General features: G+C 30.2%; 2 protein-coding genes and 1 pseudogene across 5 annotated transcripts; all 3 read right to left on the bottom strand.

Annotated features, from left to right (window-relative positions):
• Positions 1-2,938: 2,938 nt before the first annotated feature.
• LOC111293276 (uncharacterized) lies at positions 2,939-7,330 on the bottom strand. 3 transcript variants are annotated; one of them, XM_089766678.1, is made up of 6 exons: positions 7,092-7,330; positions 6,872-6,954; positions 5,628-5,708; positions 4,684-5,499; positions 4,378-4,560; positions 2,939-3,778 (listed from the first exon to the last, which is right to left on the bottom strand). In XM_089766678.1, the coding sequence occupies exons 4-6, from the start codon at positions 4,798-4,800 to the stop codon at positions 3,770-3,772; spliced, it is 309 nt and encodes a 102-aa protein (XP_089622804.1). In that variant the 5' UTR covers positions 4,801-5,499; positions 5,628-5,708; positions 6,872-6,954; positions 7,092-7,330; the 3' UTR covers positions 2,939-3,769. The 3 variants fall into 3 exon arrangements, with proteins under 3 accessions (XP_089622804.1, XP_089622803.1, XP_089622805.1); XM_089766677.1 differs by having other exon boundaries at positions 6,872-7,330; XM_089766679.1 differs by having other exon boundaries at positions 4,466-4,560; positions 6,872-7,329.
• Positions 7,331-10,147: 2,817 nt separating this feature from the next.
• On the bottom strand, positions 10,148-13,168 carry LOC111292421 (bZIP transcription factor 44 pseudogene; annotated as a pseudogene). The gene has a single exon (XR_016345712.1). The product of XR_016345712.1 is annotated as a bZIP transcription factor 44 pseudogene (transcript).
• Positions 13,169-14,623: 1,455 nt separating this feature from the next.
• Positions 14,624-17,952, bottom strand: LOC111291825 (mitogen-activated protein kinase 7-like). The gene is made up of 3 exons (XM_022883891.2): positions 17,570-17,952; positions 17,051-17,477; positions 14,624-15,536 (listed from the first exon to the last, which is right to left on the bottom strand). The coding sequence occupies exons 2-3, from the start codon at positions 17,471-17,473 to the stop codon at positions 14,853-14,855; spliced, it is 1,107 nt and encodes a 368-aa protein (XP_022739626.1). The 5' UTR covers positions 17,474-17,477; positions 17,570-17,952; the 3' UTR covers positions 14,624-14,852.
• Positions 17,953-23,312: the final 5,360 nt, after the last annotated feature.

The raw sequence follows: 23,312 nt of genomic DNA, 5'->3' as shown, positions 1-23,312 counted from the left end.
TCCAAAAATATTTTGGGGAAAAGTTGAAAGTATCAATTTTCCTCGAAATTAAAATTTCTGAAAAATATTTTGAGGAAAAGTTGAAAGTATCAATTTTTCCTGTACAAAAGCAGTCATTTTTTTTCTTCTTTCTTTTTATTTTCTTTTTAAATAATCCGACGATGGAGTATCTGCAAGTGAAATAGTAATTTCTTTACATACTCTTAAGGTGAAGAGATTAGATCGAAATGGATTGAAACTTGTCAAATACAAATGTTTTGCATATCTATTAATTGACATATTTATTGTCAATTTTATCTAATTAAAAAATACAAAAAGCAAAAAAAAAAAAAATCAAATGAGACGCCATATCAATACCTTCATTAAGGATTTTTTTTTTTTTTACTAAATTACTTAAACAAAAAACAAAGAAAAGAGCAAAATAAAAAATGAAGAACGAAAAAAAAAAACAAAAAAAAAAAACAAAAAAAAAGCTAATTGGGATACTTCGTGGATATCCCAGTTAAGTTAGGATCAACCGGATACAAATTTTTTGCAATTCTTATCTATTACTCTTTTTGTTGCAAAATTTATTTAATTAAAAACTAAAAAAATAAAAAGTCAATTGGGGTGGCAGGTGAACATCTATATAAGTTTTTTTTTTTTTCACAAAATTTATCTAAATTAAAAAAAAAGCAAAAAAAAGGTGGCACATCAAGCCCTTGAATTAGAGTTAAATAAAAGTAAAAAAAATTAAATTTATATAATGGATAGATGGATTACATATTAATTATGGATAAACATAATATTTTTATTAAATTAAGATATTAAATAATATCTTTATTAATATAATATATAAATATAATATTAATTAATTAATTAATTAAAATATATAATTTAATATATATAGTCAAGGCAAAAATGAAACACTATAAACTCGACCACAGCTTGACCTTGATTTTCGAGAAAAAATCTCATTTCGATATCAAATAAAAACACACCTATTAAATTCGAATGAATCAAAATTATCGAATACAAATTGTTTACCTCCATTATATGTTTCTTAAAAAAAATTTTATCAATTTTTTTTATTGTAAATTATCTAATTAAAAAAATATAAAACAAAAAATATAAAAAAAGTAAAAAAAGAAAAGAAAAGGAAGAAATAGAGTACCATGTATGTACATCGGTTGATTTTATCAAATAAAATTATCTAATTAAAAAATAAAAAATAAAGGAAGAAAAATAACAAAAACTAAAAATAAAAGATGAAAAGAAAAAACTTAAAAACAAAAGTCGAGTTGTTACGCGATTTTAGAATGATAAATTTTTCATAATATACTATTTTTAAAAAATTGTTAAATTAAAAAAGGTAAAAATAATAAAATTATTTTTTAATCCATAATATCAATTGGATCTAACATTAAAAAGTTAAATATTTTAAAACAATTATAGATATTTAAAAAGAAGAAAAGGAAGAAAAAGTAATTAAAATATGTGAAAAAATAAAAAAAAAGAAAAAGAAAGAAAATAATTTAATACGTAGTATATCTTTTGTATCAAATTGGCAAAAAGAAAAAAATTTATAATTTAAAAAATTTCTTAATATATAAAAAAAATTTTTAAAAAGTGCTAAGTAAATTCGATAAAAAATTTTAAATCTTGAAAATAGAAAAAAATTAAAAAATTAAAAAAAATTAATATCCACATTTAAAATATAAATATTTTTAAAAAATTCATTAAATATAAAAACAAATTTAACAAAAAAAAAAAAAGCACGGTTTATTGTACCTCAGTAAAATTTATAGTTTAGATTATACAAGAGATTTTCTTTTATTTTTTAATAATTTTTCCTATGGTTTTAAACCCTCTTGTTTTCATTAATTCACCAGGTGGCAAGGTAATTTTTGGTCCTTTGATTTGGATTAAGAAATTCAATGATTCTCTCCTTTGATGGATTGGCCTCTAGCAAATTCCGAATATTAGTTAATGAAAATATGGTTTATTATCATTGTTAAAATGTTTGAATTTTAATTTTAATGATCATGAATCGAATCTTAATAGTCATAAATAAATAAATAGCCTGTACATTTCAATTGAACTTAAGACTGATAGAAATGCCAGAACTGATTCTTATTGTGTAAGTCTATAAAATGCTACTTCAACATTTTATCCATTGGCTTTCTTTGTAATAAATGTCTTATTCCTTTATCTTCAAATTGTGTATAAAAAAGATCTTCACCCTTTTTTTCCCTTCCATTTCTGTTATAGGCGACATTGTCTGGTCTAGTGAATTTCATTGATGGATTGGAGTCGAGCTGAGGAGGGAGAAGCTGTCAAAGAGATGGGGAAAATGGATATCAAGGGCAAAGGACCAAGTGGCAAGACTCCTCTGATGACAGAAAGTAGCCACATAAATTTTACCTAGGAGTAGTTTGAAATGACATAAATGTTCGTGTTTGTTTATACTTAACAGTACTTATATTGTTTGTCACTTGGTTTAGTTTCCTTAAGAACAGTTGTCCACTTTCTGAAATATTACTAATACTACAACTATTCTGTTGCTTCCTGGCAATCAATTTATGTTTTAACTTTTTCAATATGCCTGCAGCCAAAACTAGAACATCCAAGGCTTCAGCTTCACAGTTCACATCACATCACTTGCAATGAGCAGTTAGTTGGGTTCTTGGCATAGAATCTTATCTCATTATGGCAAATCAAACAACTTTGACCACAAGAAATTAGTTCTTCGAAGGAAGAAACTCGTTTTCTGGTAAAATTGCAAACTTTCTGAATATCACAACCATTCCGTTGCTTGGTGGCAAGGACTTCTGTCTTGCTGTATAGGAAGAATTTAAATGTAACTCTTCCATTGTACCTGCCTCTCAAGAAGAAAACTCATTCCCCTACAAAACCCTCAAAGCCATTGCATTACTGCTATGAGCAAAAAAGAAAAAGGTAAACCCAAAACAGAACCAAAACCTTAAAGCAACAAAAATGTTGTTGGGTATCGAAATGCTTACACATCCGTAAAAATGAAAAACGAAACCTTGCAATTAGAATACTGCAGTTAAGAAATCTACTTCTGTTCCTCGCATTTTTTCTCCATGATCATCAGGTAAAGTCCCCATAAAGTCTTCCCTGTTTACTGGTGTTACCCTGAGCTCTTAGTGGATGACAAGATGAATCCTGGCTAACATTATGATTTTCCCTCTGTTTTGCGGCTTCATAGTAGGTTATACATACAGGGATATGCCAACTAAAAGAAACCACTGAAGAGCAATTTCTCCTCCACATACACTGGCTGAGAGATCTAGAACCAAAAAACACGTAAAAGACTGTTTTTCCTTTCCATTTGCCGTAAAAGTTCTTCAAGGCTCCAAGGTTCCTTGAACTGATTCTAACAATATTCTATGAGAACAACGGATGCTAATACGAAATTGTCATTTAAATCTCATCTATCAAAACATTTGAATGGGAAGAGAGATGCATTAATAACTGTAGCCCGTGAGAATGAAATGTTATAATAACTATAATCTCTTGATTTTTCCGTCATTTGTATTCGCCAGAGTTAAAATACATCTATGGGGTCTCAAGTTAGGATCCTATTCATCAAAGATATTAAACAAGCAATCATCTCAACCGCTGCATGGATGAAAGAGGTAATCCCTGGAGAAAGTTATAAGAAGGCTGAAGTATATCTTTTGCTGATGCTAGCTATTGAATTAACTCATCCACTTGACGTGCAAACATGCAAACTACATCAGCTAGATTCCTTGTTATCCAATCTTCACATACCCTGCAGGATAAGGAAAAGAATTTTAGTGGATTGAAACAAAACTTGAAATAGATGAAGGGGGAAATAGCATATATGCACAAGTTATTGACAAACTTAGCCATCTTGAACATTGAAATGAAACAGATATTGAATGAGAGATTACAATAATGGAACCACTGAATTCCACCAGATGTCCAAACATTATATTTTTCTGAATCTTGTCAAAGCAGACCATCCAATTCTAACAGCTATTTTTGTTTAATGCTTCAAGCTCACAAGTTTTATGAGTGCCAAGTCAGGACTATTATTCATTTGTCACTATTATGCAAGAGTATCAAGTGTGCTTTGGCTTTGTGTTTCTTTCTTGTTTCAATTTCCCCTAATTTACAAATGCATGTACCACTGGAAACAAAATACAAATTAGAGGATTCAATCTTGTTAAGTGAAGAATGAGAACCAAATTCTTGTAAAAAATGCAGGACATAAGACAAAGAGCATCAACAGTTTCTAAACATGAAACAATTAATTTAATCTGTTAAGCAGGTCAGACAATCAACAAGCTTATTTTGTTAGCTAACCGAGGAAAAAGGAGACAAATCAAGAGCTCAATTGAGACTGACCTTAACTGAGATTCTGTAGTTCAAACTAGATTCCCCAGAAAAACACCAAGAATTTGGATTTAACAGAACAATTTGCAACAAGGGATACCTGGTTTTTAAATCTCTAACCAACGTGCGAAATGATAATTCATCTTTCGCATTTTCCACTAGCTGATTTGTGAACATTCTTTCCAAGCTATATTCCTGTTCAGGATGAGCAAACTTAAGGTCACAATTCAACATTCATCAATCAAAATAAAGCAACATTTGTAAAGCTATCTAATCACTAAAATGAAAGTCATATAGGCAAAAACCAGAACAAAATACCTTTATGGCAATTGTGCACAGTTGCCAAGTGGTTTTCTGCTCACCTGAATAAATCCCCTGATCCACTAGCTGATGAACAAGTGGAAATGTAGCATTTAAAGAGTCGAACTCCACCATCTATGGATGCACCACCATTATCAAAAGGATAAGCTCCAAGAAGCAATAAACAGTTCGGCATACAGATTCCGTCCAGGCAATATCCATTTAGAGATTGTGGGATTTAGCCATAAAAGCATTTCCAATAAAACCATAAGGAACAATTTCTGATTAGCTGAGAGCTTTGAACTGTTCTGGTCCACTGGACATGTTTCAGAAACATTGTGTCAGCTACCTTTATCAACATGATTTCGTATGTGATCTGCTGTATTAACACAACAACCCGGCACTGATGTCTCAGTTTCAAAGAAATCCGATACAGTTAATGCAGAAAAAATTTCATGACCATTGGCTTCCTCATTAGTAACTAGTACATTTGTAGAAGCACTATCATTCTTAAGACTAATAGAGCTCAACTTCCCACATAAGTCATTCGTTCTGTCTTGAGAACTTAACATATCTTCACTCAAACCATAGTCACTAGCTAATCTGGTCCATGTTGGTATTCTTGAGTTCCATTATACAGTTTACATGCCACCAGGTCATCCTTGCTAAGAAGAAGGGCTGTAAAATTCAGGAGGCATAAACCCTTAGCACATGTATAGGAATTTGCAAATCTAGTCACCAGCTTCTTATTTATAACCCCAAATGACAACAGAAAGCTCCAAACCAATTATCAGCCACCTCTATCAGTCAATCAGTGGCATTTCCACGAACTTTCTGCATACATCAATCAAAAGTCCCAATATAAATAGAGAGAAAAAGGAAAAAAGGAAAGGGATATCAAACCGTACATATATTTGCAGCTAATACTAATGAGCACAATGAAATGTAAACACTTGACGTACCTAAGAGGACTTTCGTCAGCCTAGTTGAGCAATTTCTGCAATAGAAGTGTACTCCTTCCACTGACGACAGACTATTCAAATCTAATCCCCAAAAAAAGAAAGAACAAATCAAGCATAGAATAAGATAATTTAAGCCTCTATTTGGTTTCCATCAGAAATGAGAAAAAAAAACAAAAATATAAGAGTAAAATATATCCATATCCTTGAGTTTTAAGTACAATTCAACTCAAGTTCATTAGTACCTTCCGCCCCAAAATATTTCAATTAATAGGACACTAAAATCTTTCTGTTAATTAACTCCATTAAAAGATTATTTTACCTCTAAAAAATCAGTATCTTCAAATACTCACATAAAATAATTATTTATAATAATAATTTTTTCTTAAAATATATAAATATATTAATAATATATATATGATTTTTAGGTAAAATATATAAAAACAAATTTCAAAATTATAATAAAATAAATGTTATAATAAGAACATGTAACATATAATAAGAAAAAATATTTGGTTGAAAAAAAATGTTATTTATAATTGTGAATTATAATAAGAACAAATGTTATAATTAAAACATGCAACATATAATAAGTAAATACTCATGTATAATAATTATTTGTAATAATAATTTTTTTCTTAAAATATATTAATAATATATAAAAAAATTATGGAGTTTTTTTTATATATTATTTTATATTTTTTTAAAAAAATTATTATAAATAATTATTTTATGTGAGTACAGTGCACTAAAATTTTTTTATATATTTTAGGAAAAAAATTATTATTACAAATAATTATTTTATGTGAGTATTTGAGTATATTGATTTTTTTAGTGGTAAAATAATCTTTTAATGAATCTTTTAATCGAATTAACTGACAAAAAAATCTTAGTGTGCTATTAAATGAAAAGTGTTGAGGCGATATGTCTACTTTTAAATTAACAAATCTGAATTGAATTATATTTAAAACTCAATAACCAAAATCTACTTTACTTGAAATATAAGTCATGCCCGTACATAATTTTTGCATTAATATAAATTATTAAATGAAAATCAACATTTTTGCATTTTGCTATTAAAAAATTTCATATTTTGTTATTCAAAATACAACCTTTTTGCATTTGTTTACTTCCAGAATAAAAAGTTAAATACTAAAAAATAACAATTAAGTTTAACTTAAAACTCGAACTGAAAAGCCAAGCGCAAATTTTGAAAAAGGAAAAAAGATGGATAGTTTTCAACTAACCAGTATCCATTACGATTGGCTTTGCTTCATCCAATGCGATCGCATCATCGCCATTCTCAGACGAATTGAACACCGAATCAAAGCTGGAAACGATAGGATGATCAACAGGAAGAAGCAAAACGAGATTTACCTCAATGTAATCATCCAAAGCTCAAAAAATCACCGGATATACAGAATCGATAAAAACTCTAGGAATCGGAACCCTAACAGACACTTCTACCTTATTTTCCTCTTTGAGCCACGAAACAAGAAATTGAGATCGAGAGAGATTGAGTTGAACTTTGAGGTTCTTGCATTGAATCGGAGGTTTTGTTTGAGAATCGAAGAGGAATAAACGGAGGTTTGGAGTACGAGACTGTGCTTCCCAAGTGAACCGCCATTTTTTAGGGTTTTCAAGGTTTGACATTTTTTACCTTTTCTGGGTTTCCCTTAAAGTGTTCCGACTGTTCGGTTAAGTCGGTGTTATTATGCGCTTAAATTTGAAAAGCGATTGTTCTGTTTATTTCCTGAAATACCCTTATCCGGCTAAGAGCCCACTCAATTGGGTATTTCTGATCAAGGACCAGTGGGGCATAGCCCAGTAGATAACTTTTGGTCCATATTTCCTTACACTTTAGGCCTAAATTTAATTTTTTTAGGAAACTATTTTGTAATAATAATAATAATTTTGAAATAAAGATTTTCAACAAGTGTTATAAAATTCAAAATATGAATTAAGGTTTAAATCAATTAGTTTATATAATTATTTTTAAGATGTAGTATCCAATAATTTTAAATTTTAAATCTTATCACCTGTAATTTTTTTTTTCATATTCTTAACTTACGATTTTTTTTATAAAAAGTTTTAAAATATTGTAATTAAATAATTTTATTTTTATTATTTCAAAATAATACATTGAATTCTTCTACAAACTTTTAGTTTTTGGTATAACTTTTTTCAAAAAATTTAATTTTGAAACATCATATTTGAACTTTCAAATTTTCTTCTTATAATTTTTTCCCCAAATTCTTAATTTGCTCCTCTTGTTTCAACTTTACTTAATAAAGAAACTGGAAACAAAAAAAGCATTAAATACCAAAATTTTTATTTAAGAAAAGTTCATTACCACAGTGTCATAATCAATTCAATGAAAATTAAACTCCACTAAACCTGATTAAGAAATTAAACCACTTTGTTTTCTGTCATTGAACACATGCTTTTATATATATAATATATATATATATATAAATTGCTTTCTCTTGATTATAATTAACATGCAATTAGATCCAAATGCATGAGCATGGAGCTTTATATGCTTTGCCAACATCATCTAATTTCTATAGAAAAGGTTAACTATAATTTTATAAGTAATTAATTAATTAATTAATTAACTAATTACATTTCTAAGCCTGACTAGTTGTTTGGTTTGTGGTGGAGAGATGACATGGATTTTGTCTACTTTAATACCTAACTTTGTCCACTCCCTTTTTTAACCCTTCATTTTTTTTATATACATATATAATTAATGACACAAGATTAATTGCCCTTTCCATATGGTTTACACTCTACCATGGGCAGTAGGGCAGCTTTGCCAAATATGTACTGCCCAAAATTGTATATTTTAATACTTTTATATATCCTAATCTTTTTTTAGTTTTATTAGTTAATTCTTTTTCTATAAAACATTTACATATTTTTTTAGATATTATTACTTGGACAAGGGAGCGTTTATAGAGCATTCCCTTTCTTATGGATGTGAAATAATGATATTGATTAAGTTAATATAATATTAATAATTGCAAGTCAAGATATCATAAAAATCCGCTATAATATATATTTATATTTATAAAATGAATTTTATAAAATAAAATTATAAAATTTTCGAATTAAAACAAACATTACCCTACAAATAGAATGTTATTTTTCATTATTAATTTACTGATTTAATTAGTATTTGCAAATTGTTTTGTCTCATTGACTTAAAAAAAAAAAAAAAGTGAGGATAAGAAAATTGCAATCACAAAACATCATTAAATCTGTGACTAAAATGTGACATATACGTGTCTCCTGGCTTTACTTGTATCAATTTTCTCAGAAATTTGGAGGTTCAATGATTAAGAGATTGGTTCATATGTAATAGTTGAGGAATGTTTGTTTAATTTATTCTTCTTTTTGGGTAAATAAATAATTTATTTTTGGCCAATCATGGATTACAGGTTAATGAAACCAAACCTGAGGATGAGAGATAGGTGAGAGAGGACAATTCCTTTGATTTTACCATATTATTATAGTTAGTTGTCATGGTTATTGGTTTAATATTATATTTAATTGACTAATTGTCTGTTTGTGAATACAAATTCAAGAGGTTTACTAGAAATCCATTAAAAATATATTTGTAATTGCATTTTTAGTTTTTTATTGAAAACAAAAAAAATAACAAACATATTATTATTTTATATATTAACATTAAAATTTTAAACTTCACAAATTAAATTAAAAATATAATTATTATAAAATTTTTTTAAATGCATATCTTAATAAAATACGTGACGAATACGCTCTAATAAATTATATTTGTGAAGTTTAAAATCTTTATCGTAGAAAGCATAAAACGAAAATCAAATACTAATAATTAATCAAATAGAGTCGTAATTGACTGATTGTCTACAGAGAAAAAAAAAAAAAAAAAAGAGTGTATACGCAATACCATGGTAAGCTCAAAAGAACATGTGGATTGCTTTGGAAAAATCATGATAGTAACTTGAACGATACAACTTCATGTCGGACTTAAGATTGAAGGCCAATTAAAGTTTGACTTAACAAAATTTTCATTGAAAGGACTTTATAATAAAATTAATAAATTTTATAAGAATACATAATGGTACATAAAAGATTTTAGTTCGGTGACAAAGGATGGTTGCGGTCAAAATATAGATTCGCACGTTTTAAATTCCTCCTCCATTAATCATTAATTACAGCAATATATAATTTTGAAATTCACTTTTTTTTTTTTTTAACAAAAAAGATAGTAGATAAAAAATAATTTGCATATTTAATAAATAATTATTAATCTATTAAATAAAATACACTTGAAAAGAGAGGAATTATTAATTAGTTTTTCCAAAGCCAAGTTTAACTTGATCAATCATGGATTTTTATTATTATTTAAAAAAAAAAACTTAATTTGTGTGATTAGCATTTTTTTAATTTCATTTTTTTACATAAAAAAGATTGAAAATAAGTACACTTTTCTCCTTGATACCCACCGTGTGTGAAAATAATATGTTAGAGACTTACCAAGATTTTTCCAACCATGAAATCCAAAAGATGATACCATACATATATGACAATAATGTTAGTATTATATTTTTAAATAATTCTTTTGTCCCATCTTATTATACTCATTAATATAGTTCATTGTATAATTAATCAGGCTTTCCAGCATATTATTGTATAATTACCAATAAATTAATTAAAAACCAAAAGGGGTTTGCAACTATTCAACAATGTACAGTCCAGTATGCCAATGCTAATGCCATTGCCAACTTTCTCTCTGGTTATTACAAATATCCATGCATCCCTTCATTAGACAAACCTTATGCCTTAGTTATAACCTAAATAATAAAAGTAAAACAAGAAAAAAAAAAAAAAAAAAGATCACGAGTTCACAACTCCATCTAAAAACACCAGTAAAAAAAAAAAAAAAAAAAAACCAACATTAATCAACAACCACCAAACCAGGAGATCAGTACATAATCATGTCAGCAGAAGCCATGACGGGTTGAATGACAGTGAAAGGATTCCATGGATTCATGAAAGTATCATCATTGATCTGATGATGAGAATGGGCAACCTGATCAAAGTTGTTGTCATTTTCAAAAGCCCCATTGCATGACTTTATAAGATCAATGATTTCATTTAGAGATTGAAGCCTGGTACTGAGCTCAGTCATTTGAGCTCTAAGAATCGAGTTCTCAGTCTCAAGGTTCAAGTAAAGCTGTGTGGTGATGTTCATGCTTGCCAGGATCTGGTTGTTGTCATTTTTGAGCTGAGAAACTTGCCCCATCAGGTCATCAAGGTGCTTCTGTTTACGCATCCGAGATCGACGTGCAGATTCCCTGTTGGATTGCATTCTCTTGCGCTTCCTTTCATCCAAAATCTGCTGAAAATCCTCCTCGGAACTTAAGCTTCTCAGCGCGCTTGAAGCTGAAGATGCTCCGGTGCTTGAAGTAGCCATAACATCAACAATTATATAACAAAACAACCGAAATAATAAGGGGACTATGCTTGGAAAAAAGAATAGCACAGGACCCAGAATTTATTATTCGAAAAGAAATCAGATATGGGTTTCTTTTTTTTTTTCAATGAAAAATGGTTAAGAAAAACTAAAGAAAATAAGGACTGGTTATGGGATTACAGAAAAAAGAGATAGTTCATGAAAACACGTAGAACCAATAAAGGAAAACAACTGAGAAAGATTGAACCAGATGGGTCCTACGCCTAAGAGTAGAGTTGATCGTAAAACCAGAAAGAAGGATTTCACTGAGTACAGCAGACATGAGTTTCAAACATCAATAACAAGATGTTGATGAGCATCAAAAAGATTAATTTGCTAGCCAGACAAAAGAGAGAAACAAAGCGACTCTTGAATCTTGAGTATGCAAGATAAACCTGAGAAAGCTATGGAAGATATCTACAGGAAAGGCTTTGGAAAGCTACAGGTAAGAAGATGAGAAAGCAAAGAGGATGATGAAGGATTTTTTTGGTGGACTTTATAAACCGGAAATGCCCATTGGAAACACATAAACAAATGGAGAACCGTTGCAGTTTTGCATTAAAAAATTGCGGGGAAATTAAATAGTTTAATGCGTCTAGTAGAAAGTTGAAAGTAGGGTCTTTGTACAAGAATTAGTACGCGCAAGATTGAAATTGGCAAGCTTGCAGTAACAGTTAGCTACCCACTGGAAAAATAAACTGCTACGGTAATGTAATGTCGGTTTTCCTACTTTTATCGGTTTAAGACAGTCGTTTTCTTGCTAGTCTGGCAGCAATTGTAGCAAATCTTCAATCATGGTTGCTTAATGTTGAAGTCACCAATGAAATTAGAAGCTATCGTGCATACACGTTCTGTTCTTTTGTATGGAATGATTCACTTTAAATTCTAACTCGGTAGGTAATTCAAGCAAATGGTTCACAAATAAGGTCTCCAGGGGCGGAAATGTCACTGTTCTTGAAGGAGTCTAGCGTAATATAAGCCGTACAAATGACATGCATTCATGTCAGTTTCCCGAAGATTGGCCCCAATAAAAAATGTAGTTCCAGAGGCCACTACACCAGGCAAGAGGAGGGGACACAACCTCATGGCTAGGTAAGGTTTTGGGCTTTTGGCAATCTTTTGGACGTTGAGTCTGTTTTTTATAGAAAAAAAAAAGGGCAGAAACCACAACAAATATATCTTCCAATAATCTGTTTTATATCAATTAACAAGGAGTTAATGAAGCCTATAAAATTATTTCATTCAATCTGGAGTTCAAAATCATTTTGACTATTGGAAGATATAGGGTAAAGGATATGGACATACTGAGTCATTTGGAGAAGCGCTTAAGATTAAATTACATGAGAAATTCCAGTGACTTTCCTTTGCATTTTATGGTTGCCATAATTATTCTTAGGATTCAAGTTCATGGGCCATGGCTGTTTTCCCATAGTTTAGGTTTGGAGATGACTACTATCCCTTCACATATTCCTAATTCCTAACCCAATAATTAAGCAACAGGGAAATCAAACCCTCCATTAAAAATCACCATCCACTTCCATTAATCAAGAAAAGGAAATTAAAAGCTTTATCTTTCTGATCTGTTAGTTTCTGCATAGAATAAGGATGATAGTTTGAAACGTTTCACATGAATTTCCTCGCCAATCCTTTTCTTGTTTCCTTCTTTTTCCTTCCAAATTATTTTTTGTCATTTTTATCAGTAAGCTAATAATAAGCTGCCAGGAAATTCAATAGACACAAAAATCATTCATGCAAAAGATCAGGGGGAATTGGCAAATTGCTAATGGCTGGCGGGGCAATCCATTCTCAAATACTGTTACATGTCTTTTGCTTTACAGTTAGGACAGAAACAAGTTTCACATGCTGCTTTCCAATTTTCATATATACAATACATAGAACAAGGGAGCGGCCGTCTCTTCTGCCTGCCAAAATATTTTATTCAGCTTCTTGATCTTAAAAGCAACAACTTTGTTGTTCAAACTTCCTCTCTCTCTCTGCTTGTCTTCCATCATTGGTAATTGCATTGCATTTTCATGATAGCCTAGCGTTTTACCCCAAAATGTCCAAAAAAAAGGATCAATGTTATGCTGTAAAATACATCACTGATGAAAATTTTAAACTTCGCTTCTGGTGTATTAAATAAATTTTCATAAACTTAATAGTAATGTAATGATATTTGTTTCAGAATTGAACTTGGAAGTAAAAATATACCAACATTTTTCCAATAAATTTTGATTTGTCAGAATGGATTTGATAAAATATTTGAACAATATAAAAGCATCTAGCTCTTGTAAAGCCCCAGGAGCTGGTTATTCTTTCCTTAGTCATTTTTATATTTAAGATTCCCTTTACTAATCTTTTTTACTACTTTGACATTATTATATATATATATATATATATATATCAATGCAATATTCACCAGATCATTTAGAACTGAGGAAGGTGCGAAGTTTCCTATGATTCTTCATCTTCCATGGTAAAATCTTGCATCATCCCAAAAGAAACAAATATTGCTCCTAGATCATATATTTATGACAAACATTGTGATTCAAAACGGACATAGAGTTGTGAATTCAAATTTTAATTAAATTTATTCATATAATTATTTTTAAATATAAAAATAACATTTAATAAATTTAAAATTCAAATCCAATGCTCACAACTTTTTTTTTTATCTGCATGACCTTTTTATTAGAAAAAAAAAACAAACAAACGTACATAGTTGTCACGTGGAATTTCTGAAGAAAAACAAACAGCAATGCAGCAATATCATAGAAAGCCACAAGAAACTGTTATTATATTACTATGGAATCCAACGATATCCGGATATTCATGTACAAGAACTCGTTGGTTTCTTTTGACAATGTTGAAATTGTTCGCTGGCTGGCTGGCTGGCTGGCTGGTTCGGACTAACCAAATTTCTCTTTGATTTGTCAGTGGGCAATAAGCATTATTAACTGGTATTAATTATAAAAACAAAAGTAGACGGCCTCATCAGCAACTGAAAGAGAAGGCTTTTGACAGAGAGAGTTTATACCCCTAATGCATGTATATGCCATGGAAGATTCCTAGTTGCTGCATAGTGCAAACATTATTTTTTTTACTTTTTGGTTAATATATGAAATAAAATTAGATCAGAGCTGGACTTGCAACTAAAATGAGTATAAAGTGGTTGGCACAGAAAAAAACAAAGACAAAAAAGGGAGTGAAAGTGGGCGCAGGTCATGCTTTAAGTTGATATCTTGTAGGAACCTTGAAGCTACAACTATGGTTTTGACTAACCAGGATTAAAGATAAGTTGACCTTGATTACGCCTAAATGCCTCAACAGGGAAAAGTAAAAAATGCCACAGCATGAAAAAAGAAGAGTAAATGGTGAATATTCTATCACAAGCTACAATAACAGCCAAATTTCTTCCTTATTGTATTCTCTATTGTTTTTTATTTAACAAGATTATATAGAGGTCAGCTCAGCATTAACAGAATGAGAAGACCTCTAGATTAAAAATAATACCATAAATATTTACAAGTTACACGAGCCAAAGTCTGCTACGAAGAAGCCAAACTATTAAACAAGATGTTAAAACAAAATCTTGGTACAATTGCTAAGTTCCAACTTCCTAGGCAGAATTCTCAATAGTGATCTTCTAGGTCAAACAATAATACTGGTTCTGAAAGCAAATCATAACAAAGCAACAGAACCAAGCATAGCTAAAACAATGTCATTTAAGCATTTGCAGATGCACCCTCAGGGTGGTAGTGAAGCATCTCAGTCCACATCATCTCCCTAATCATCTGTGCTCCCATGTTCTCATCTATGTCAAGATCAATTGGGACTTGTGCAGGTGGATTGAACCTTGGATCATATAGACCTGACATGTAAGGATGTAGGAGTGCCTCGGTGACGGTAATTCTCTTAGATGGGTCGAAAATAAGCATCCTTTGCAACAAATCTATAGCTAATGGATCAGCTTGAGGGTATAAATGGGAAAAATGGGTGCCCCTAGTGTAAGGAAGTGACCTCATATACCTTCTGGCTTTGGGATTATCAATAAACTGAAGATCAGCCTCTTGCTGGCTTCCAAGGACATTGATAATTAGGTTAAGCTGGTTAAAGCATTCTGTTCCAGGAAAGATAGGTTTGCGACCAAGAATCTCTGCAAAGATGCATCCTACCGACCAAACATCAATGGAGGTTCCATAATTATCACAACAGAGTAGGAGCTCAGGTGCACGGTACCAGCGGGTGACAACGTACTCTGTCATGAACTGTTTATTGCCTCTGCTGGTTCGGGCCAGCCCAAAATCACATATCTTCAGGTCACAGTTAGCATTGACAAGAAGGTTCCCAGGCTTTAAGTCTCGGTGAAGGATGTTTGCTGAGTGGAGGTATTTCAGCCCTCGTAGTAACTAAAATATATATTAAAGGTTAGTTACAAGCTGACAAATACTTCACAGAAGAAAGAAGTTAGACACTTGTTACAACTTTATTCGGAGACAAGTTTTCTTAAGCATAGCAATGCCATAGAGGTTTTCTATTACTCGTAAGATTCTGCTTAAGACAGTCAAGAAGGTTTCTGTATCTCTTTGGTTTTGCTGATAAACAAAATAATTTCTAACTTTACTTTTACCAGATACATATCCTGTCCAGATAACCAAATAGAAAAATCATTCCGTTAGCATTTGTTGAAGCAGTTAAGTTGTCAAATAAAATAGCCGGTAAACCAAATGAAACGTGAGAGAAGGGAAAAGGAAAGAGGACTAAGCGGAAATAGACTGAACCAGAAAAGGCCTTTGACATAGAATGCATACGTGAAGAACCTGAGATGGAAATAGAATTTAAATTTTACTTGTAATATTCTACATGAGATTGTGAAGTTCGCCATATTACATATGCTATCAAAGAAGCAACGTAATTTTCTAACTTATAATTTTCTAACTTTACATTATTATTACCAGATACTGACTCTACCAGCTTGACAATTACAGAAATCAGTCCATAAGTATTTAACGAAGCAATTATGTTGACAACCAGAAAAAGCTGTAAGAGAGGATCGATATACTATTCTTTACCATCTTCCAAAGAAAGCAAATCAAATGAGCCGTAATGAAGAGGAGGTGGAAGCAGAACAAATTGAATCAGAAAAGACCCTTGCTAAATGAAATGAACACGGTATACCATTCTGGCCTTTATCATTGTGAACAATGCTAACTGAACAATTCTCCTTCAATGAATGCATCTGTATTCCTTAAACTGTTGCTTGATTGTCATTATGTCATCAGCTTGTACCATAATGAACTACTAATAAGTTTCCACCGGTACAAGTTGTTACTTACACTGAGCCTCATAACTCATCAACCTATTTTTCTGCTGAACTAAATGCAATTTGGGACCTGATGAGCAGGAAACTCATAAAAGCCCCCAAACCGAAGAACGCACAGAAATTAAATATCAAAGGACAGCTATTAATGCTAAGTAGACATTTTGCTATGTAAAGGCCCCCACCAAAAAGGTGAAATCATCAAACAATAAAATGGTAACAAGGCTAATGACCTTTGGTAAGTACTTTAAAACAACAAAGCAAATTCATTAATACTCAGCATGCATCTAATACCAAGATTACCATCTAGAATTAGTGAATGTTTATAAGAACCAAATTACCATATATAACTTCTTTCAACAAAATCGTTTCTGATAATCCAGGACAATTGGAAAGCGAAGGGAAAACTTCAGAACAGGACATAGAAATTTATCTGTTACATCTGACATCATGACATCAACAAAACGTCACACATTATGATGCACGAAAATATATCAACAATTCTCATTGCAAAACAATAAAAATAAGCAAATCACATCCTTAGTAGCAATCAAAGCAGTGAACAGAAAAGAAAAGAAAAGGCAAAGGGTTATTTTACAGTACCTGAAAAATAAAATACTTGCAATGATCATTAGAAAGCGGCTGAGAAGACTTGATAATCTGATGCAAATCTGTGTCCATAAGCTCATAAACCAAATAAACATCCTTAAAACTGGTTCTCTGAGTTGGCATCATAACATCTTTCAAAGCAATCACATTCTCATGTCGAATGTGTCTGAGAAGTTTCAACTCCCTCAAAGTTCTCAACGCATCAACACGATTCTCAAACACATTGTTGATCTTCTTTATAGCCACTTTCTCATTGGTTTCGCTGTTGATAGATGAGCAAACAACACCGTATGCTCCTCTCCCTATAGCCTTGATTGGAACATACTTTGTGTCAATCTCGAAAAGGGTTTGCCACATTGAATAGTAATGCTTCCCTGTTGGCCTCACCCCATTCGGTGGCTCCACAAGCCTCGCCATTCCTCTGTGAAATTCCCAGAAAACCAAAATCACCATAAAAAAAATTAAATTTAACCAAAAAGAAAAAGAAAAAAGGGGCTTGGAATCAATTCTTACTTGCCGCTTCCACTTCTTTGCTTTGATCTTTTTTTAATCAGCTTCTTCACTTTTTTCCTATAAAGAATATTAGAAAAACCCAACTTTTTTTGCTACCCCTTTTCTTTAATCTATCAGCAAACAGCAAATTCACCAACTTTCAAATCATTCCTCTGTAAAATTTAAAACTTTCACCTCCGTTTCTTCCAGAAAAAAAAAAAAAAACCAACTTTTTTCCTACCCTTTTCTTCAACCTCTAAACCAACTCCAAATTCACATCCTACTGTAAAAAAGAAAAAGAAAGCCTCTTCATTTGTCTACCCCAAAAACAGAAGTTGGGCCTTTATGCAAAATTCTTATCCAAAACAAAGAGAAGTGATCTGATCTGAATTTCTGGTCCGATCAAAGGTACAAGAGAGAGAAGAGAATATATAGAGAGAGCATGTAAAGGAAAGGGGCAGGGGCGTGACCCCCACACGGGATTTCCCTTGACTGAGACATAAACGACCGCTGCGTATAGTTTTTGGTTTTTTGGGGTTTTAGGAAAATATCAATATAATCTCTTCTCTCTCTTCATGTACAAACAATCTTAAGCCTTTTTTTTTTTTCTTTTCAGATAATTTGCAGCTTGGCTGGCTTGAGCTTTCGCCACGCACAAACCTTAAACTACACTGTTCTCTCCAATTTCCTCAATTTTGGGGAAAGAAAAAGACTCTATCTTGTTTACTAATGCTATAAAATGAAAAAGAAAGTTACTATATTGAGATCATTCTTTTTTAGGCTTAGAATTTGATAAAATTATTTTTTTTTCAAGGAATGGTTGGATATATCACCAATTAATTATTGTAACCTGTTACTTTTCATTGAAAAAAAAAAAGAAAAAAAAAATAAATATAGTAAAATCTTTTCCATTTTTCTGTCAGTTTTTTGAAATTTTTTTTCCTTGACATTGTATTCATATGCTTAACTATTTAATTTACCTTTCATATCTTCAAATTTTTTAATTTTTAACAAAATTATATATTTTTTAACAATACAATCAAAATATTTTTAAATTTTATTTAAATTTAATTTTTTTGAACGAATTAACAAATGTACTTCTAGCGTAATACTATTTGTAATTTAAGTATTTGGTTTATTTGATAAGGGGTTTTAACTATTACTAGAGTACAAAGAAAGAATTTTCATTGAGTTAAGATCCAAAATTTTGTTTTCTATCAATAATTCTTATTGGTATAGCACTTGTTGACATTTTCGATTTTTTTTTTTTTGTGAGCCAGCTTGGAGCTGAAAGCTTTCCCAACCGATGGCTAAAGTTGGTTTCACATTGATAAAAACGTGGAAGAGATGCTTATTCTTTGAACGCATTCGCCTTTACCTTTGCTTTTTCTTCAATCATCACTCCATCCAATTCAACCCAATCGTGAATGTTTCAACGACAAATTCGATGATTTCTCAACCGCCCCCCGCCCCCTCCTCTTTTTCCAAGTAAACACGCCGCGCCAGCTGTGACCGCTTTAGGCCGGCGGGCTTGCTTTTATTTGTAGAAATTCCCACAATAGTTAAATTAACACGAATTGTTAAGATTGAAAAAACACTATCATTTTAGGATAATGAATTTTTTAATATAAAAAATTATTGTGATTTATTTTTTGCAAATAATTATATAAAATAATTAAATTAAATCTCAAATATATCATAAATTACTTTAAATGATACTGAAGTACATATTTACTAAAGTAAATATTTTTCAAAACTTTAAGTTTGTCAGAATTTTAGAATTAAAAAGAGTTTTCACTTTCATCGGTTAAAAATTGTACTTAAGTAATTATGAGATTAATGATTCTACATCTTATCAAAGATCAAAAAACAAGAAAGAAAGAGCAAAAGGGTGACTAAATGGTTAAAGTGACCAAATCTTAAAAATGTTTAGTCGCTTGTTGATGAAGCATATTATGGTAATCTTATCCAAAATCAATGGGATTAGTTTGCACATGATGAGATGGGGCTGCTTAATTCTAGTAGTTAGGAAGGTAGGTGGGGGCAAAGTGCAAAAAAGCAGACTTTGACATAAATTTTAGATTAGATAGATGGGTTAATGCAAGGTGATATCATGGCGTTCCTTTGTCATAATTTGATGATTAATGTCGGTTTGCTACTTTCCACTTGACCTAACATGACAACAGTTTTTGTCAAAGAACAAATTAAACCATTGATAATAGGAAAGTAAGATGTAATAATGGACGGAATTACTCTTCCTTTCTTTTTTTTTTTCCTGAAAATAAAAACAAATTAGCTTCTTGAATTTTTTTCAGAAGAGCGGTTAAAATCGCATAAACAATTGTCACTCCACAAATCATTTTGTATAAATTTGATTAAGGCACATGATGAAGCTTAGAGATTTCAATGTCCCCAGAATGTGTCCATTTCGTAAAAATTCTTCGCAATCATTTTATTTTTCACTAATCTCTAAATAGAAATTCGAACACTTTAGCATTTTTATAATATAGACTTTCTCATTTTATATTATGAGGTTGACAAGTTTTCTTAAATATACTTATTTAATTTGGCTTCATTTATTAATTGCTGTCTGCATAATTTGTAATAAATAGTACATAAAATTTACTATATAGGCGTGGATCATCTGTCTTTATTATGGGTTAATCACATGCATGCATCAGTCACATGTAATGAAGAATATGACTAGCTAAAAGGAGAAATGGAAAAATAGAGGGAGGAACTTTTCACATGTGGATAGAGGTTCCTTTCTGCAAGATCTGCAAAGAAACTGATGGACTCGGCAATTTTCGTTTTTCTTTGCGCTTTAAAGCAGAAGCTGGGAGAGCAAAAACCAAAATGAAACTGAAAAAGCCTGAAGGCAGAAACTATAACCATTACTTCTGGTTTTTCAATATCTCATGCCTGGCTAATAGCTAAATGTACTCTGGCATTTTGTTCAAGTGATAAGTACTTGTACTAATGTTCTAAGAACAAAGTTAGAAGCCTCATTCCGGAGGGCTCCAACGGTTACAAACTAAGCATAAAAAAAGCCATTAGGCCAACCTGATAAAAGACACATGGTTTAGATCTCTCTGTCTCTCTTTTATTTATAAGAAAGAGGCTGGTATCACTGGTCAGAGCCTTGGTAACTCAAGTGCATGTAAAAATTTGAAAAGGTAACGAAAAGAGTAGCAGAATTGTGACCGCTGGAATTTGAGCCCAGGTTTCCACCGGCACAACGTGACCCTTACCACTAACTATAGGGCCCTCGAATAAGCCGAAATTTCATCATGTAAATATTATAAGTTCTTATCAGATTCTTCCCTTTAAAGGACCCTGAATTTGATGAATGGTGACTTGGGTAAAATAAAAGCATGGTCCCCCAAACCGGGATTTTCTGCTCTACATGATAACAAAAGTGAGCATTTATTCTTCTAGGATTCAAATGCCTTTGTCTTCTTCTTAAACATCTTTAATTTGGCCAACTTTAGACCACCTTTTTGGGGTTTTTGCCACTTCTCTATAGTATTATTACTATTCAATTTCATCACGACTCTTATTTTCATTCATAAGTTTACAAGAAATTCTGATTATAATCTTGTTTAACAAAGTAGAGAAGACAAATAAGAGCATATATAAGGCTAGGTCTATATTCTTGTCAATCTCTAATTTATATAAAACTCACCCATAATTTGACAATATTTTTGTTGTGTTTCTGCGGATGAACCAGACTTTTTCATTGGTCAAGTCGAACTTAAAAATTTGTTCAGGACCTGGTTCTATACATATTAAAATAATATTTTAATATTTTAAAATATATTTTAATTTTAAATAAAAATATTTTTATTAACTTCAAATTTCTTATGCAAAATCCGACTCTAATTTGGTTTCACATTCTTAGTCGATCTTTGGACATGAAAAAAAAAAAAAAAAAACTTGCATCTTATATTTAAATTTGGATTATGTATGGATGAACAATACATGACTAAAACCCAACATATATGTTACGTTTTTTGTTTTTATTTTGTTTTTATTTTTCATAAAATTTATTAAAAAATATTTGATAAATATTTTTTACTAAATTTTATTTTTAAAATAGGATCCACTTTATACCAATTTTTTTTCTTTCATTTTTATTTTTTTTAAGATTTTAAAATTATTTTTTAATGAGATCTATTTTATATTTAGGGTCTGCAGTGTTTGCATTTTTTATTATTTATATTTTATAAATATTTTTTTAGATTTTAAATTTTTTTGTCTCACCAATACTGATAGTTTGTCATGTGCCAAGTTATCATTTTTTCTATTTACTTTTTAAAAATATTTATATATTTTAATAATATTTTATCTTAAGATAGGTTGAGTGGATATTTTGTCATTTTATTTTCAAATAATATATTGGGATGGGTTAAATTTTTTAAAAGAGAAACGAGTTCAAAAGTTGAAAGTATATTTAAGGTGTTTTATCTTAACCTATTTAAAGGTATATGTAAAAGTCATATTTTATTATTTTATTTAATTTTATACATATATATATATATATATAAATGAATGTATTATATTAATAAAATTATTTTTTAATTTAATAAATTAATATTTTAAGTTCAATAAAGGCTATTGTGACATTATTGTGAACTTTTTTATCATTTATCATTTATCATAATTATGAAGATACTTTTATTATTATAATTAGCCAAACTTACAATAATTTTCTCGATATGATTATGAAAATACCCTTTTAATTATTTTATAATTACATATTAAAATTTAACATATATACAATAATATGAAAGTAATTCCATTGGAAATGACCATAATGCACTTCTAATTACTTAGACAATTGATTGACATGTGAACAAATTAATTGTAATGCCCCTCCTATATTTATTGAAATATCCCTCCTACATAATTGATTAAAATTATTATAATATCTTTCTAACCATGATTACGAAAATGTTTTTCTACTATCATTGATCAAAATTATTATAATACATCTCTTATTATATTAAAATTATTGATTTTTTCCTTAAAAATTAAGTTGCATGGGTGATAATATTAGTAAGTTTTGATTTCATCAGTAAATAAGTTTGAATTTGATAATTGATTAATATTAATAATAAATAAATATTATATCTGTAGATTGGATTATCATATATATATTAATAGGTTTAAATTTAATTTATATAATTTTTTAATCTAATCTCTCTTATTTAAAATAAAAGCCAACATATGTTCAATTATAATTGATTGACATAATTAAAATATTAATTTTTTATTTTTTCAAAAAATTATATTTTTTAAAAATTAAAAATAAAAAACCAACAAAATAAAAAAATTATTTAATTTTTTATTTATGAATTTAAAAAATAAAAAATTATGTTTCTTCAAATTTTAAAAAAAAAAAATTGCAACCCGAGCTACGACGGGTAGTTTTCCTAGCAATAATAAATTTTGATGTAGGAACTGTAGGGAAAAGAGGGAATTAAAGAAATCCTTGAGCATGGTTGACTACAAACAATGACTGCGAAAAGTAATGGCAGCGGAGATGTTATTGTGTTCTTTGGCCTTAACAATTTTTTATTTTTTAATAAGATAAGACACATATATATCTTCAATTATGTCAAAGCATATATAGTGCATCCCAGCGTGGATTCCAATTGGGGGCCTATGTACGGAAATGGATTAGACAGTCTAGGTGCTCTCTCACTTTGAATTTAATACTTCATTTCTCCTTATGACATACAAAATGGGACCTTGGAATCCC

Source organism: Durio zibethinus, chromosome 10 (genome assembly GCF_047325235.1).
Source record: "Durio zibethinus cultivar Kanyao isolate XHJ-2024 chromosome 10, ASM4732523v1, whole genome shotgun sequence".
Taxonomy (NCBI): domain Eukaryota; kingdom Viridiplantae; phylum Streptophyta; class Magnoliopsida; order Malvales; family Malvaceae; genus Durio; species Durio zibethinus.
Note: the sequence above shows the minus strand (reverse complement) of the source record. Positions and strands in the feature narration are given on the sequence as shown.